Raw genomic sequence first — 12,428 nt, forward strand, 5'->3', positions numbered from 1 at the left:
ATTAAATAATATTAAACAACTTAAAAAAAAATAAAAGCTCTCCAAGACAAAAGCTAAGTGAAAAAAGCAAAGTACAGTATAGTATGTAACAAGCTACCTTTGGTGTAAGAAAGGAGAAAAATGGGAATCTATATTCATTGATTATATATTCATAAAATGCTTAGGTATAACTGTCAGGATACGCTAGGTTATGCTGCAGTAACGAGTGACTAAAATTTCAGTGAATTATACAGCAATTTTTTTTTTATGGTGTGCACTTCATGCCCATTAAAGACTGGCTGCAGCTCTGCCCCCCTCACTGTGAGACCCGGGCTGATAGACCATTAGGGAACTTTGCAGATTTCATGGCAGAGGGAGAGGGGCATGGAACCACGAATTAACTGGCTGTGAAATCTACCACCCGGGTGTGAACCAAACAATACCTCTGCCCACTTTTTGTTGGCCAAGCAAGTCACAAGACCACTGTTGAGCGCAATAGGACAAAAATGTATATCCTGTATGGAAGAGTAGCATAAATAAGCATCTCACTGGGAGGGGAAACAACTAATTTTGAACAATAATGCAATTTGTCACTAAGAAATTAATGGAACAGTGATCACCTGTGGGATAAGGTTGAGGAAATTGGTTGGATAGGAGATAGGAATAAGATGGACACTTTCACTTAGCACATATATATATTTGAATATATATGCTCCATGCTCCATTCAAAGAAGAGAAACTGCTGGGAACACCACGGAAGAGACAAGTCTGGATCTACTTTATCTGGTTTGAGGACCCAAGTGACTCAGTGGGGAGCATCGTAGCCCCTGGGCCTTCACCCAGCGTGGGATACCAGGGACCCAGGATAGGACAGATAGATAACACACCTAGGGCAGCTGGCAGGCGTGTAAACAGCAGGTGATTAAAACTCACGGGAAACCAGAGTTTAGCACCTAGAAGGCAAGACCAAGAATCGGATCTAAGAGAGAAGGAAGGCCATTAACTTAAAAATGAACTTGAAGGTTGGAAACTAAAAAGATGGGACATGGGTCAGGAGGTGGAGCGCAGGGTGAATGGGGGAGCAGTTCAAGGCCAAAGTCAAGACAGCAAAAGGAACAAAAGCCCCAGGTTTCCGGGCTATGAGCTGAGGGCGTGGCAGTCCAAGAACTGAAAGTTTCTGGGAGGGACCCCATAGTAGCCCAGAGCATGAGCGCACCAAAGGCTGGGCCCCAAGAGCACTGTGTCTGGGTTTCAGAATGCATCCTGTGGCTCCCGGTGGTATCACCAGGAGTTTACAATCCACGGGGAATCTTACAGAGGAGGGTCCCGAAGCCCACCAGAGGGCAGCAGGGATTGCTTGACGGGTTAAAACAGTTACCTGTGCACACAGCTCCTGCACTTGCACGTGCTCTGGAGACGCCTGTGAGGGCCTTAGTGGCCTTTGCATGGAGATGGAGAGTCTCTGTGAGACTGGGTACATGGTTGATCATTCTCTCCTGTGACACTGCTTTCTGTCTTCCAGTATCATTTCAACCCCTCGCAGTCTGTCCTGGTGATGGAAGGTGACGACATTGGGAACATCAACCGTGCCCTCCAGAAGGTCTCCTACATCAACTCCAGGCAGTTCCCGACCGTGGGTGTGCGGCGCCTGAAAGTCTCTTCCAAGGTCCAGTGAGTGGACGCTGGGCAGCCTGGGGCTCGGCCAAGGCATCAGGGATGGTCCCTGGGAATGTTCTCTCGTAAAACAGGATTCACCTCTCTTCAACTATTGGCAGCTTCTCTGCTCTCCCTATGAGGACACCCCAATGGATCTGTGTTCTGTTTTTGTTGTTTTTTTTTTTTAAGTGAAATATAGTTGACATACAATGTTTTGTTAGTTTCAGGTGTACTGCTTAGTGATCTGATGTTTACATACACTATGAAATGATCACTATGATAAGTCTGGTAACCATAGGTCCCTATACAGAGTTATTACAATGTTATTGACCATATTCCTTATGCTGTATGTTACATCCCTGTGGATTTTTTATTTTATAACTGGAGGTGCGTACCTCTTAATCTCCTTCACCTATTTCACCCCACCCCCAACCCCCTCCCTTCTGGCAACCACCTGTTCTCTGAATCTACGAGTTTGTTTTTGTTTTGTTTTTTAGATTCCACATGTAAGTGAAACCATACGGTCTTTCTCTGTCTGACTTATTTCACTTAGCATAACACTCTCTAGATCTATTCGTGTTGTTGCCAATTGCAAGATTTTATTGCTTTTTCTCATGACTTAGTAATATTCCATGTGTGTGTATATATATATATATATATACACACATCATTTATTATTATTATAGTATTAATATGTGTTAAATATATACTATATTACAAATATATATCATATATATATATATACAAATATATATATATATACACACACACCATAAATATATAAAACCACATCTTCTTTATCCATCCATCTATCCTTGGACAGTTAGGTTGCTTCCATATCTTCGTTAATGTAAATAATGCTGCAATGAACATTAGTGTGCATATATCTTATCAAATTACCATTTTCATTTTCTTCAGGTAAATAACCAGAAGGGAAATTGCTGGATTATGTGACAGCTCTATTTTTAGTTTTTGAGGGGAACCTCCATACTGTTTTCCATAGTGGCAGCACGAATTTACATTCCCACCAATAGTGTTTAGAGGTTTCCTTTTCTCTACATGCTCGCCAACACTTTTTATTTATTTTTGATATTAGCCATTCTGACAGGGGTGAGGTGGTACCTCATTGTGGTTTTGATTCACATTTCCCTGATGATTAGTGATGTTGAACATCTTTTCATGTGTCTGTTGGCCATCAGTATGTCTTCTTTGCAAAAATGTCTATTCAGGTCCTCTGCCCATCTTTTAATTGGGTTACCTGTTTTTTGCTGTTGAGTTGTATAAATTCTTTGTATATTTTGGATATTAACCCCTTACTATATAAGATTATTTGCAAATATCTTCTCCTATTCATCAGGCTGGCTTTTTATATTGTTGATAGTTTCCTTCACCGTGCAAAAGCTTTTTAGTTGGATGTAGTCCCATGGGTTTATTTTTGCTTTTGTCTCTGTTGCCTGAGCAGACACATCCAAAAAAATATTGCTAAGACCAATGTCAAAGAGCATACTGCCTATGCTTTCTTCTAGGAGTTTTATGGTTTCAGGTCTTACTCATTTTGAGTTTACTTTTGTGTATGGTGTGAGAAAGTAGTCCAGTTTTATTCTTTTGCACATAGATGTCCAGTTTTCCCAACACCAGTTATTGAAGAAGCTGTCTTTTCTTCATTTTATATTCTTGCCTCCTTTATCATTGATTAATTGACCATATATGCATGGGTTCAGTTCTGAGCTCTCTATTCTGTTCCATTGATTTATGTGTCTGTTTTTGTGCCAATACCATACTGTTTGGATTACTCTAGGTTCGTAGCATAGTCTGAAGTCAGGAGTGTGATACCTTCAGCTTTGTTCTTCTTTCTCAAGATTGTTTTGGCTACTTGAGCTCTTTTATGGATTTAAACAAATTTTAGAATTATTTGTTCTAGTTTGGTGAAAAATACCATTGGCATTTTGATAGAGATTGAATTGAATCTGTAGATTGCCTTGGGTCGTACGGTCATATTAATAATATTATTTCTTCCAATCCATGAGCATGGTATATCTTTCCATTTGTTTGTAATGTCTTTAATTTCTTTCATCAATGTCTTGTAGTTTTCTGAGTAGAGGTCTTCTACCTCCTTGGCTCGATTTATCCCTAGGTATTTTATTCTTTTTGATGCAATTGTAAATGGGATTGTTTTTTAATTTCTTTTTCTGATAGGTTGCTGTCAGTGTACAGAAACACAACAGATTTCTGTATATTAATTTTGTATCCTGCAACTTACTGAATTCATTTATTAGTTCTAATAGATTTGGGTAGCATCTTTAGGGTTTTTCTGTGTATAGTATCATGCTCAACAAATGTTTATTAATTCAATTAAATTAACCAACCTAGCCTTGACAGAGCTCCTAAATACCATGAGTATGCAAGAGAAAGAAAAGGCATGGTTCTTGTCCCCAGGGATCTGAGTTAAATTAAGGAGATGAGACCATCACTGTGACCTTTAAATAACACCCTTACTGGCCTATCAAATCATTTCTCAGCCAAACAGCTGCTTGGGAGGGCAGCTAGGAAGGGGACCCCAGAAAAACTCCTGAGAAGCAGAAAGGGAGTCACCTGGCACCTGGAGCCAGAAAAAGGAACCAGAAAGACAGGAACRAGGGTTGGAAAGATGGGTCTGCTGACTGCCATGTTGCCAGGGCCTGGGACAGATGCCAGGATAAAGTCCACAGACGGCAATTGCATTCAACAGTTCTAGTGATGGAGAAAGTGCTCCCACCTCCACACTAAAGGCCACCCCTGGAGGCTGGGGGTAGGGAGCCGGCACCTCCAGGTCAGCGTCACACTGCAGTGAAGAAGAGAGACCAGACTGGCTAGTCTCCAGCCCTAGGACCAGCCTTCCATAAACTGGCAAGGGGAGGGGTGTCCTCTGCAAATGGTAGGGTTGGTGCCACAAAGGCAAAAAGTCCGGGAGCCCGAGCCCACCACTTACTTCCACACCTTGCCCACCCTGGAGAAGAAGATGGAGTGCCTCAGCCTACCCTTCCCCCAGGAACTTTGCCAAGGGATGCAGCAGCTCGTCAACTAGACTAACCAATTTACTTATTTAATTATATCACCAGTGCAGCTCCACTTCAGCAATGTGTCGTCATACTGCTCCATGCCAGCCCCTCAGATACTGAAGAGTTAGTCACGCAAAGTGCTTCTGCCCTTGAGAAGCTCAGAGTCTGCTGGGAGAGACAGACACACACCATGGCCACACGGGGAGAGCTATGAGAGGCTGGTGGAGGGGCGCTCATCTCTGGTCCCAAAGGAGACCAATCCTTCTCGAGCATTTATTCTGTGCACACATTGTTTTCAATCCTCTCAATGCCCTTACCCTCTTTATACATAAGGACATTGAGCGGTAGGTGGTTTCTCTAATACTATACGGCTTCTCAGAAGCAGCGCTGCTATTCAAATTCACATCTTTTTTGGGTTTTTTTTTTTTTTTTGGGGTACGGGGGCCTCTCACTGCTGTGGCCTCTCCCGTTGCGGAGCACAGGCTCCGGACGCGCAGGCTCAGCGGCCGTGGCTCACGGGCCCAGCCGCTCCGCGGCACGTGGGATCCTCCTGGACCAGGGCACGAGCCCGTGTCCCCTGCATCGGCAGGCGGACTCCCAACCACTGCGCCACCAGGGAAGGCCTAAATTCACATCTTTTGACTGTTGTGTTCATGCTCTTCACATAAATTCGTGCCGCCCAGCCTCAGGGGCTGCCTGGACATCATCTGAGCAGTGGAGGTGATATTTGGGATCGCCCAACCTCTCCTCCTGACCCAGCCTGAGCCTGGGGTTCAGAGACGGAGGAGGAGGACGGTGTGTCAGGGCCATGACCGGAGCTGTCCTCACTCCTGTGTTTTCCATGTGTCTGTCCTCCCACAGCCCCCAAATCAGCAGTTTTTGAAGAAATGCTTCACAACTTAGATTTCTGTGACATTTTAGTGCTGGGAGGGGACTTGGACCCCAAACAGGAGTGCTTGGAGCTCAACCACAGTGAGCTCCACCAGCGACACCTGGACGCCACCAACTCCACGGCCGGCTACTCCATCTACGGTAAGGCCGTGCTCAGTCCTGCACCTGGTGGTCCCTTCTCAGTGGCCCTGTCCAGGGAGTCATGAGTGGGATGGCAGCTCCATCTCCTGTGGAGGCGGGTCAGGAGGGAACCTTTGACCTCAGAGCGTGGACTTCTAGCCCCTCCTTTGATGAGCTATTCCAGTATCCGGGGGAATTGGCTCCCATTCCACTCCTGGGGAAATCTGTAGAAACTAGGCGGGTGCCTGCTCTTATCATGTTTGATCTCAGCAAGTATTACAGCAACATTTGGCAGATTGAGGCCAAACATTCTGGTCAGAGCCCAATCTATGTGGAAATTCTGTGCTTCAGTTTAATTGGCTCCTTAGAATGTCTGCACTGGCACACTGTCTGCCCCTAAACACCCTGAGCTCTTACCCTCACCGACTTCAGGAGACCCACATCGCCAGCAGCTGCAGCCCGTCTCCCCAGCCCCTCTTCTGCCTTCTTATGACAGGTGTGGTCTCTTGACACAGGTGTGGGCTCCATGAGCCGCTATGAGCAGGTGCTACGTCACATCCGCTACCGCAACTGGCGTCCAGCTGCCCTGGAGGCCCGGCGGTTCAGGCTCAAGTGCTCGGAACTCAATGGGCGCTACACCAGCAATGAGTTCAACTTGGAGGTGAGTGAGTCCCGCAGTTGTGAGGGACGCCCCGGACCGCCCATTCATTCATTTCGCTTATTCGGGAGAACTGCGGCCACTGGTCCGCCTGCCACTCCCGGCCCACTGCACCCCTCCCTGCTCTTCTCAGGTCAGCGTCCTCCATGAGGTCAGGGTCTCAGACAAGGAGCACGTCAACCACCTCATCGTGCAGCCGCCCTTCCTCCAGTCTGTCCACCACCCGGAATCCCAGACTAGCATCCAGCGCAGTTCAGGTAGGTCACATGGGAGGAGGGACCTCAGGACACCAGGTGCTGATGGTGACTCAAGACCGTCCACGCAACAGTTAGGGTGCAGCAGCGCCAGAGGCGCCCAGAACTGAAGGAGGTGCCCGGCTGTGGAGAAGCTATGTGCCTGGCTCTGAGGCACTCACGGCCTCAGGAGGGCGCAGGTCAAGTACACAAGAAGTTATAAGAAATGTGTAATAGACGTTACAAAGGGCTGGGGTAAAATTTTGCAAGTCCTTGTAGACCCAACTCAAAGCTACATGCTGTATGTAGCCTCCCCTGAGCCCCTCGCACATGCTCACACACACGTATGCACCATATTGCAAAGTCTCCCACCCTTATTTCTGTTCCAGTACCTTCCATATTGTCTTCCTATCTGGCGGGCACTTCTGTCTGTCCCGACTGAACTCCACAGTTTCTAGCTCTCAGGGGGAGGGGAAGGGGGCTGCCCTATGCTTTGATGGAAAAAGCAAGAGATCAGAGAATGTGCACTTATTGAGCACCTACTATGTGCCTCTGTGGAAATTCACATAGATGATTTCATTTGCTCCTCACAACTACCCCTGGGATAGGAATGATGACGTCTACTATACAGATGAAAAAAGTGAAGCCCAGACAGAGTAAGGTTCTGACCCAGAGCTCTCCAACTGGGCAGTGTAGGGCAGATTTTAACCTACACGTGGATGTTTCAATCGTGTTCCATCCCAAGGGTGAGCTAGTCCCTCGCTCACCTCGTCCTGCGAATTCCTTCCTCACTCCAGTGGTCCCGAGCATCGCCACAGTGGTCATCATCATCTCCGTGTGCATGCTAGTGTTTGTCGTGGCCATGGGCATGTACCGGGTCCGCATCGCCCACCAGCACTTCACCCAGGAGTCTGAGGCTGCCAAGGAAGCCGAGATGGATTGGGACGACTCGGCACTTACTATCACGGTCAACCCCATGGAGGTAACAATCGTCACGCGGGGCCTGGGAGTTCAGAGCGGGATGCCTCTCCTCCACCCAGCTCCATCCTTCCTGTGCCGGAAGCCCTGCCCAGCTAGCCCAGCCCCACTGGTCCTTCCCTTCTCTGGGCTCCTCCAGCCTCTCAACCTGCGTGAGCCACACCTACCCACCAAATGCCTTCACTGCTTAAAAACGTGTGAATTGCTCTCACCCAACAAACAAAAGCAGACATTTCTTACGGCAAGCAGCCACGTAGTGTCTGCCCCTGGCCTCCCCTGTAGTATTTAGCTCAGAGCTGACTCACGCTCAGGGACTCCGTATTGAATTTTTGATTAGCTACCAGTATAAATTAGATGGTTTTGCTCCATCTGCCTGCAGAGCTCACTTAAAGTCTCAGAATACATTAATACAAAAACCCAATGGTAATACCTGCCACTTATTGAGCCCCCGTCACGCCAGCACTGCACGGGGTCCTCAACACGCACCACCTCATTTAATCTTCCCAGCAACCTGTGAAGTGGGAGTCACCCTCCTCATTTACCAAGGTAGGACCAACTCAGAGAGGGAAAGTAACGTACTCAAACGCCCAGAGCTGGTAACGGCACCACCGGTATTCAAACCCACGCCTGTCTGATTCTAAAGTTATCTCTCCAGTTGGCCATCAGCCCCCAGAATCCACCCATGAGTGTCCAAATGTCCCTGATCTGGACATAGGACACTCAAGAAAAGCCGCTTCCGTCGGGCCCTTTGGTCTGCCCATGGCTGCTGGGTGGGGGGAAAGGCAGGAGTAAGAAAGCAAGGGAGTCAGTGGCCATGAGGAGGAGCCACTGAGGAATGAAAAGTATCCCAGCCGGTCCCCAGTCTCCCCGCCTCACCCGGCCTCCTGCTCCAACTTCAGAGCCAGCGTGCCAATGCCGGTCAGCTCGTCCCAGCGTGTGCTGTAGGTATGGGGCTGAGCGCACCACTCTGGGGACCCCAGCATTTCCACCTTCAGAGAGCTGAGCCTTGGGCCTAGGAGGCAAGATCATTACGCCTGGAGCGCTCTGAGTACCCGGCCAGAGCGTGCTCACCAAGGGCTAACCCGGGGATGCCTGCAAATCAGTGAAGCATGAGCAGGGAGAGCCTTTGGGGCTGTCCAGGGAAGACTTCTTGGAGCCTCAGCCAGGCCTTGAAGAATGAGTAGGATCTGGGGGAGGCAAAGGTAGAAGAGAAAACACTCCAGAGATGGGATGTAGCCAAGCACGGGCTCACATCTCTTATGGCTGGTTTATGAACTCAAAACATAAATCCAGAAATAAGATTTGACTGGAATTGCCAAAAAGCTGGGGGGAGGGGGAGGGCACTGGAAAAGCGTGGGGTAGAGTTTGAGGACACAAACTCTGCGGGTGAGGGACAGGCGTGGAAAATGAGGACCGTGAACTTTGTCCTTCTGAAAGCAGTATTTTTGAGGGGCGGCACAGCCGAGTCTCGGCTTAGAAGACCTTCTGCTCCCAGAGACATTATTTTCCCACCTGGAAGAGGGGTACAAGTTTAAATGCTATCCTCACATTGAGAAGCAAGTCATTAAAGACTTGGACACCTATGTAGACAGGTTTCAGAAATGCCAGAAAAGAAACTTTGGCCCGAAAGCCTCCCTGAATGATGGATGGGATCGGCCTCAATGTCCAATGTTTAAAACGCAACGATTTACCTTGAGTTTGGGTCCTGGAATTTGCCATTTCTTGTCTTTGTCCTCTGCCCTCCGATTGGTCTTTCACCAAAGGACTTCCCTTCCAGGAAGCCCATCTCCCAGCCCAAGGGTTTAGCATCAAGGGAAGGAGTTACAAGGAGCCCTAAACGTCTCCCTAATGGAGGGAGAAACTTAAACTCCAGCGTGGCTCCTGGTTGATCCCTGATGAGCGTTTCCCTTCTCTCCCTGCCATCCAGAAACACGGAGCCCCAGGGCGTGGGGAAGATGAGACCGAGGAAGAAGAAGAGGAAGACCTAAGCTCGAGCAGCAGCGACTCCGAGGGCAGTGACGAGGAGTATGGGGTGGGCAGGGGCGGACACGGGCAGGGCGGAGCCGCGCAAGCGCAGCTGGAGTGGGATGACTCCACCCTCCCCTACTAGTGCCCGCCTTCTGCGCCCGCCCACGTGTCTCTTTTGGAAGCCCCACCCCGATGTACGCCCCAGCCTATCACGTCGCCTCTGACTTCTATGACAGGTCCCGGCAGGCCTTCCCCAGCATCCTGGAGCCCACCCTTTATGCTTTGGGTACTCCCCGCGTCCCAGCCCTGGGGTGGTTCCCAGAAGCCCAGCGTCATCCTCACTGGGGACTTCAGGGGGGACTTTGTCCTGTGGCCCCCACTTCTCTTGCACTGGGCTCACCCAGCAGCCTGGATCCGTGGGTACCGTGTTTGCTCTTCCCTGCGGGGGAGAAGGTCAGCCTTCGTGTCGCTCCCCTACCTGGGCTCCACGTTCTCAGGGCCCTGAGGTTCCAACCCCCCGTGCGGGCACTGACTCCGTGGTGTCTCCACACCGACCATCAGGCTCTTCGCACCTGACTCTCCAGGCTGCTTCCTACAAGCAGGATGGTCAGACTCCACACACCCGAGGTCTAAGTCCTCAGCCCTTCAAAGGAACGTCCATACCGAATTAAGTTTGCAGGGAAGGGTTTGCCTAGGCTGTCCCCACTGCTCCCCTCCCCCCGCCACACACACGTGCTCTTCCATTTTGGAGAGCTTTTCCCTTTGTCCTTTTTGAGGCCACAGAAGCTCATATGAAAAGTCCGAAGCCAAGAGCAGGCCCTTGGCCACCGCAGGGCCTGGTTCCAGCCAAAGTTCTCTGAGAACCTGCCTTCCCGGCAGCTGCCGAGACCCGCGGTGCTGCCCTGCTGGGGGCTCCCACCACACGACACCATGAGGGCCAGGAAGCATGACACGTAGCCGCTGCCCTGGGTGACCGCTGTGACAAGCCCACAGCCAGGGATCAGAAGGAAGGGCTTCACGGTGGACGCAGAGCTGGGTGACAGGGGTGGCTGGGCTCTCCTGGGCCAGAGGGCGGCCCCGAGGTTGACAAGGCTCTCTCTGTCCAGTCTTAGGGTCCCTCATCCCCTAGTTCACAGTTTTGCCTCTTGAGAAGAAACACTCCTCTTGGATGTTTTGGAACAAGCATGAACTGCGCCGAGTCTGAAATAAGAGTTTGGAGATTTAACTGCTAGAAATTAGAAGCATCTTTGCCATAATAACAGCTTCTTTCTTCTCAGGAAAGGAGCAATGCTTTGGGTGGAGGGCAAATATATCCAAAAACCCTTTCCTTCTTTGTTTTAATAAGGAAACCTTTTCCGTCTCCATCTCAACATGGACACTTTTGGAGGAGAACTGTTGCTATAGTAACTGGTCTGTGATCTTTTCTGGCGGAGAGTATAGCAGGCAAGAGCTAGGGCTGTTAGAGGACTTCCATGAGGCTCTAAGAACGTCTTTGTTTCAAATGTCTTGGGCTTTTTTTGTCCTCAGTATGTATGATCTGTCCCCTCTCTCCCCCACCCCAATTCCCAGCCCATCCCGTACTGGCACGGGCACAGAGCTGGCCCCTAGGCACAGGGTATTCAGGTTCAAAAGAAAGGTCGGAATCTGTTCATCCTACTCCCTGTGTCAGAGAGACACAGCTACTCTCCTACTCAGAGAGAGCTTATGAAGGGGGACCACCATCAATGTCTTTTAGTCTGACCTCCACCCAGTGAGGATCTGTGACAGGTCTTTGCAAACTTCTGATTTGAAGAAACCACCTTAGGCAGCCTTTTCCTTCGCCTAAAGTGTTTTTTGCATCTGTTTCCTCCTTTGAGCCTCACAATAATCCCATGAGGGAATGGGGAACGCCTGTTGTTAGACCCATTTTCATGATGAGTAAACTGAGGTTCAGAGATTCAGCATCTTGCTCAGAGTCATTCTGAGGCATAGACAAGATGGGACTCCCCACTTTTGGCCCAGTGCCTACCACCCTGATTCTACCTATTCGTATTCACGCAGCTAACAGGCATTGCTGAGGACCTACTACGTGCCAAGCGCTCTACCAGCAGCTGTGGGAAAGGGAGAAAGCGGAAGAAGCTCCTCCCTCAGAGGACTTGATAGTTGCAGAGGAGAAACAGGCAGGCATAGAAATCATACAAGAGACAAATGCAGAGGGAGGGAGAGGAGAAGTCACAGGCTCTGATTTTCCCCTCCTTAGAAAAGACGCTGGCAGAAGTTTGGGGTTTTATATTCATTGAATGGAAATAGACACCTCTGTGAATTTTCCCAGTCAAATAGCCCTTTTCTATCAGGCAGGGTCTGCACGTGTAGAAGGAGAAAATCTTGGATTTTTAGTCCTCACAGACCCCTTAGTTAAATAAAAAGAGACTTTTTAGCCAGGCATTTAGGAGCTAACAGAATTCTTCCAAAATTAAGGCAGTAAAATGAGTACCGTATTTATAGGTTTAAAGCCAATTCTTTTTGAATTGGATTTTGATTTAAAACATTTAAGTCCGGTGTTCATGAGAGTGCTTTCTCCTGCTAGGGCTTTTGTTTTGGCTGTGGTGGGGAAGGTGGTCTGGTGCCCTCCAACTGCCTTCTATGGCTACATCACTTATTCACGGCTCGGTGAGCTGCTTGGGGCATGTGAAACCATTTCGTGGGTTTTTCAGGGCTGGGGGGCGGGAGGGAACAGGTGAAAGTGGAGCTTGTCATATGTAGAGAAACAATGGGGTCAAGTCCCCTTGTTTCCCACTGAGCCCTTTCCATCAGCTCCTGCCGTGGAAGGTCACCCTGCGTGCCAGCCCCAAGGACAAGGTACTTGAAGTGATGCTGCTGGGTCAGTGGGCATTTATCGTGTTCCCAGCACCCTGCTCAGCGCCATGG

The 12,428-nt window shown here is 49.2% G+C and overlaps 1 protein-coding gene across 1 annotated transcript in view; it reads left to right on the forward strand.

The window, feature by feature from the left end:
* CLSTN2 (calsyntenin 2) overlaps window positions 1-12,180 on the forward strand; it is a 638,322-nt gene extending 626,142 nt beyond the window's left edge. The window contains exons 11-17 of the mRNA XM_027091653.1: window positions 1,502-1,650; window positions 5,007-5,017; window positions 5,535-5,705; window positions 6,200-6,345; window positions 6,476-6,599; window positions 7,373-7,557; window positions 9,481-12,180. Coding sequence (XP_026947454.1) covers window positions 1,502-1,650; window positions 5,007-5,017; window positions 5,535-5,705; window positions 6,200-6,345; window positions 6,476-6,599; window positions 7,373-7,557; window positions 9,481-9,663 — 969 coding nt within the window. The 3' untranslated portion in view covers window positions 9,664-12,180. The remainder of the gene's footprint in view (window positions 1-1,501; window positions 1,651-5,006; window positions 5,018-5,534; window positions 5,706-6,199; window positions 6,346-6,475; window positions 6,600-7,372; window positions 7,558-9,480) is intronic.
* The last annotated feature ends 248 nt before the right edge of the window (window positions 12,181-12,428 follow it).

This window comes from Aethalodelphis obliquidens, unplaced genomic scaffold (genome assembly GCF_003676395.1).
Source record: "Aethalodelphis obliquidens isolate GAN/ISIS:26980383/991018 unplaced genomic scaffold, ASM367639v1 scaffold72, whole genome shotgun sequence".
In the NCBI taxonomy this organism is placed as follows: Eukaryota; Metazoa; Chordata; class Mammalia; order Artiodactyla; family Delphinidae; genus Aethalodelphis; species Aethalodelphis obliquidens.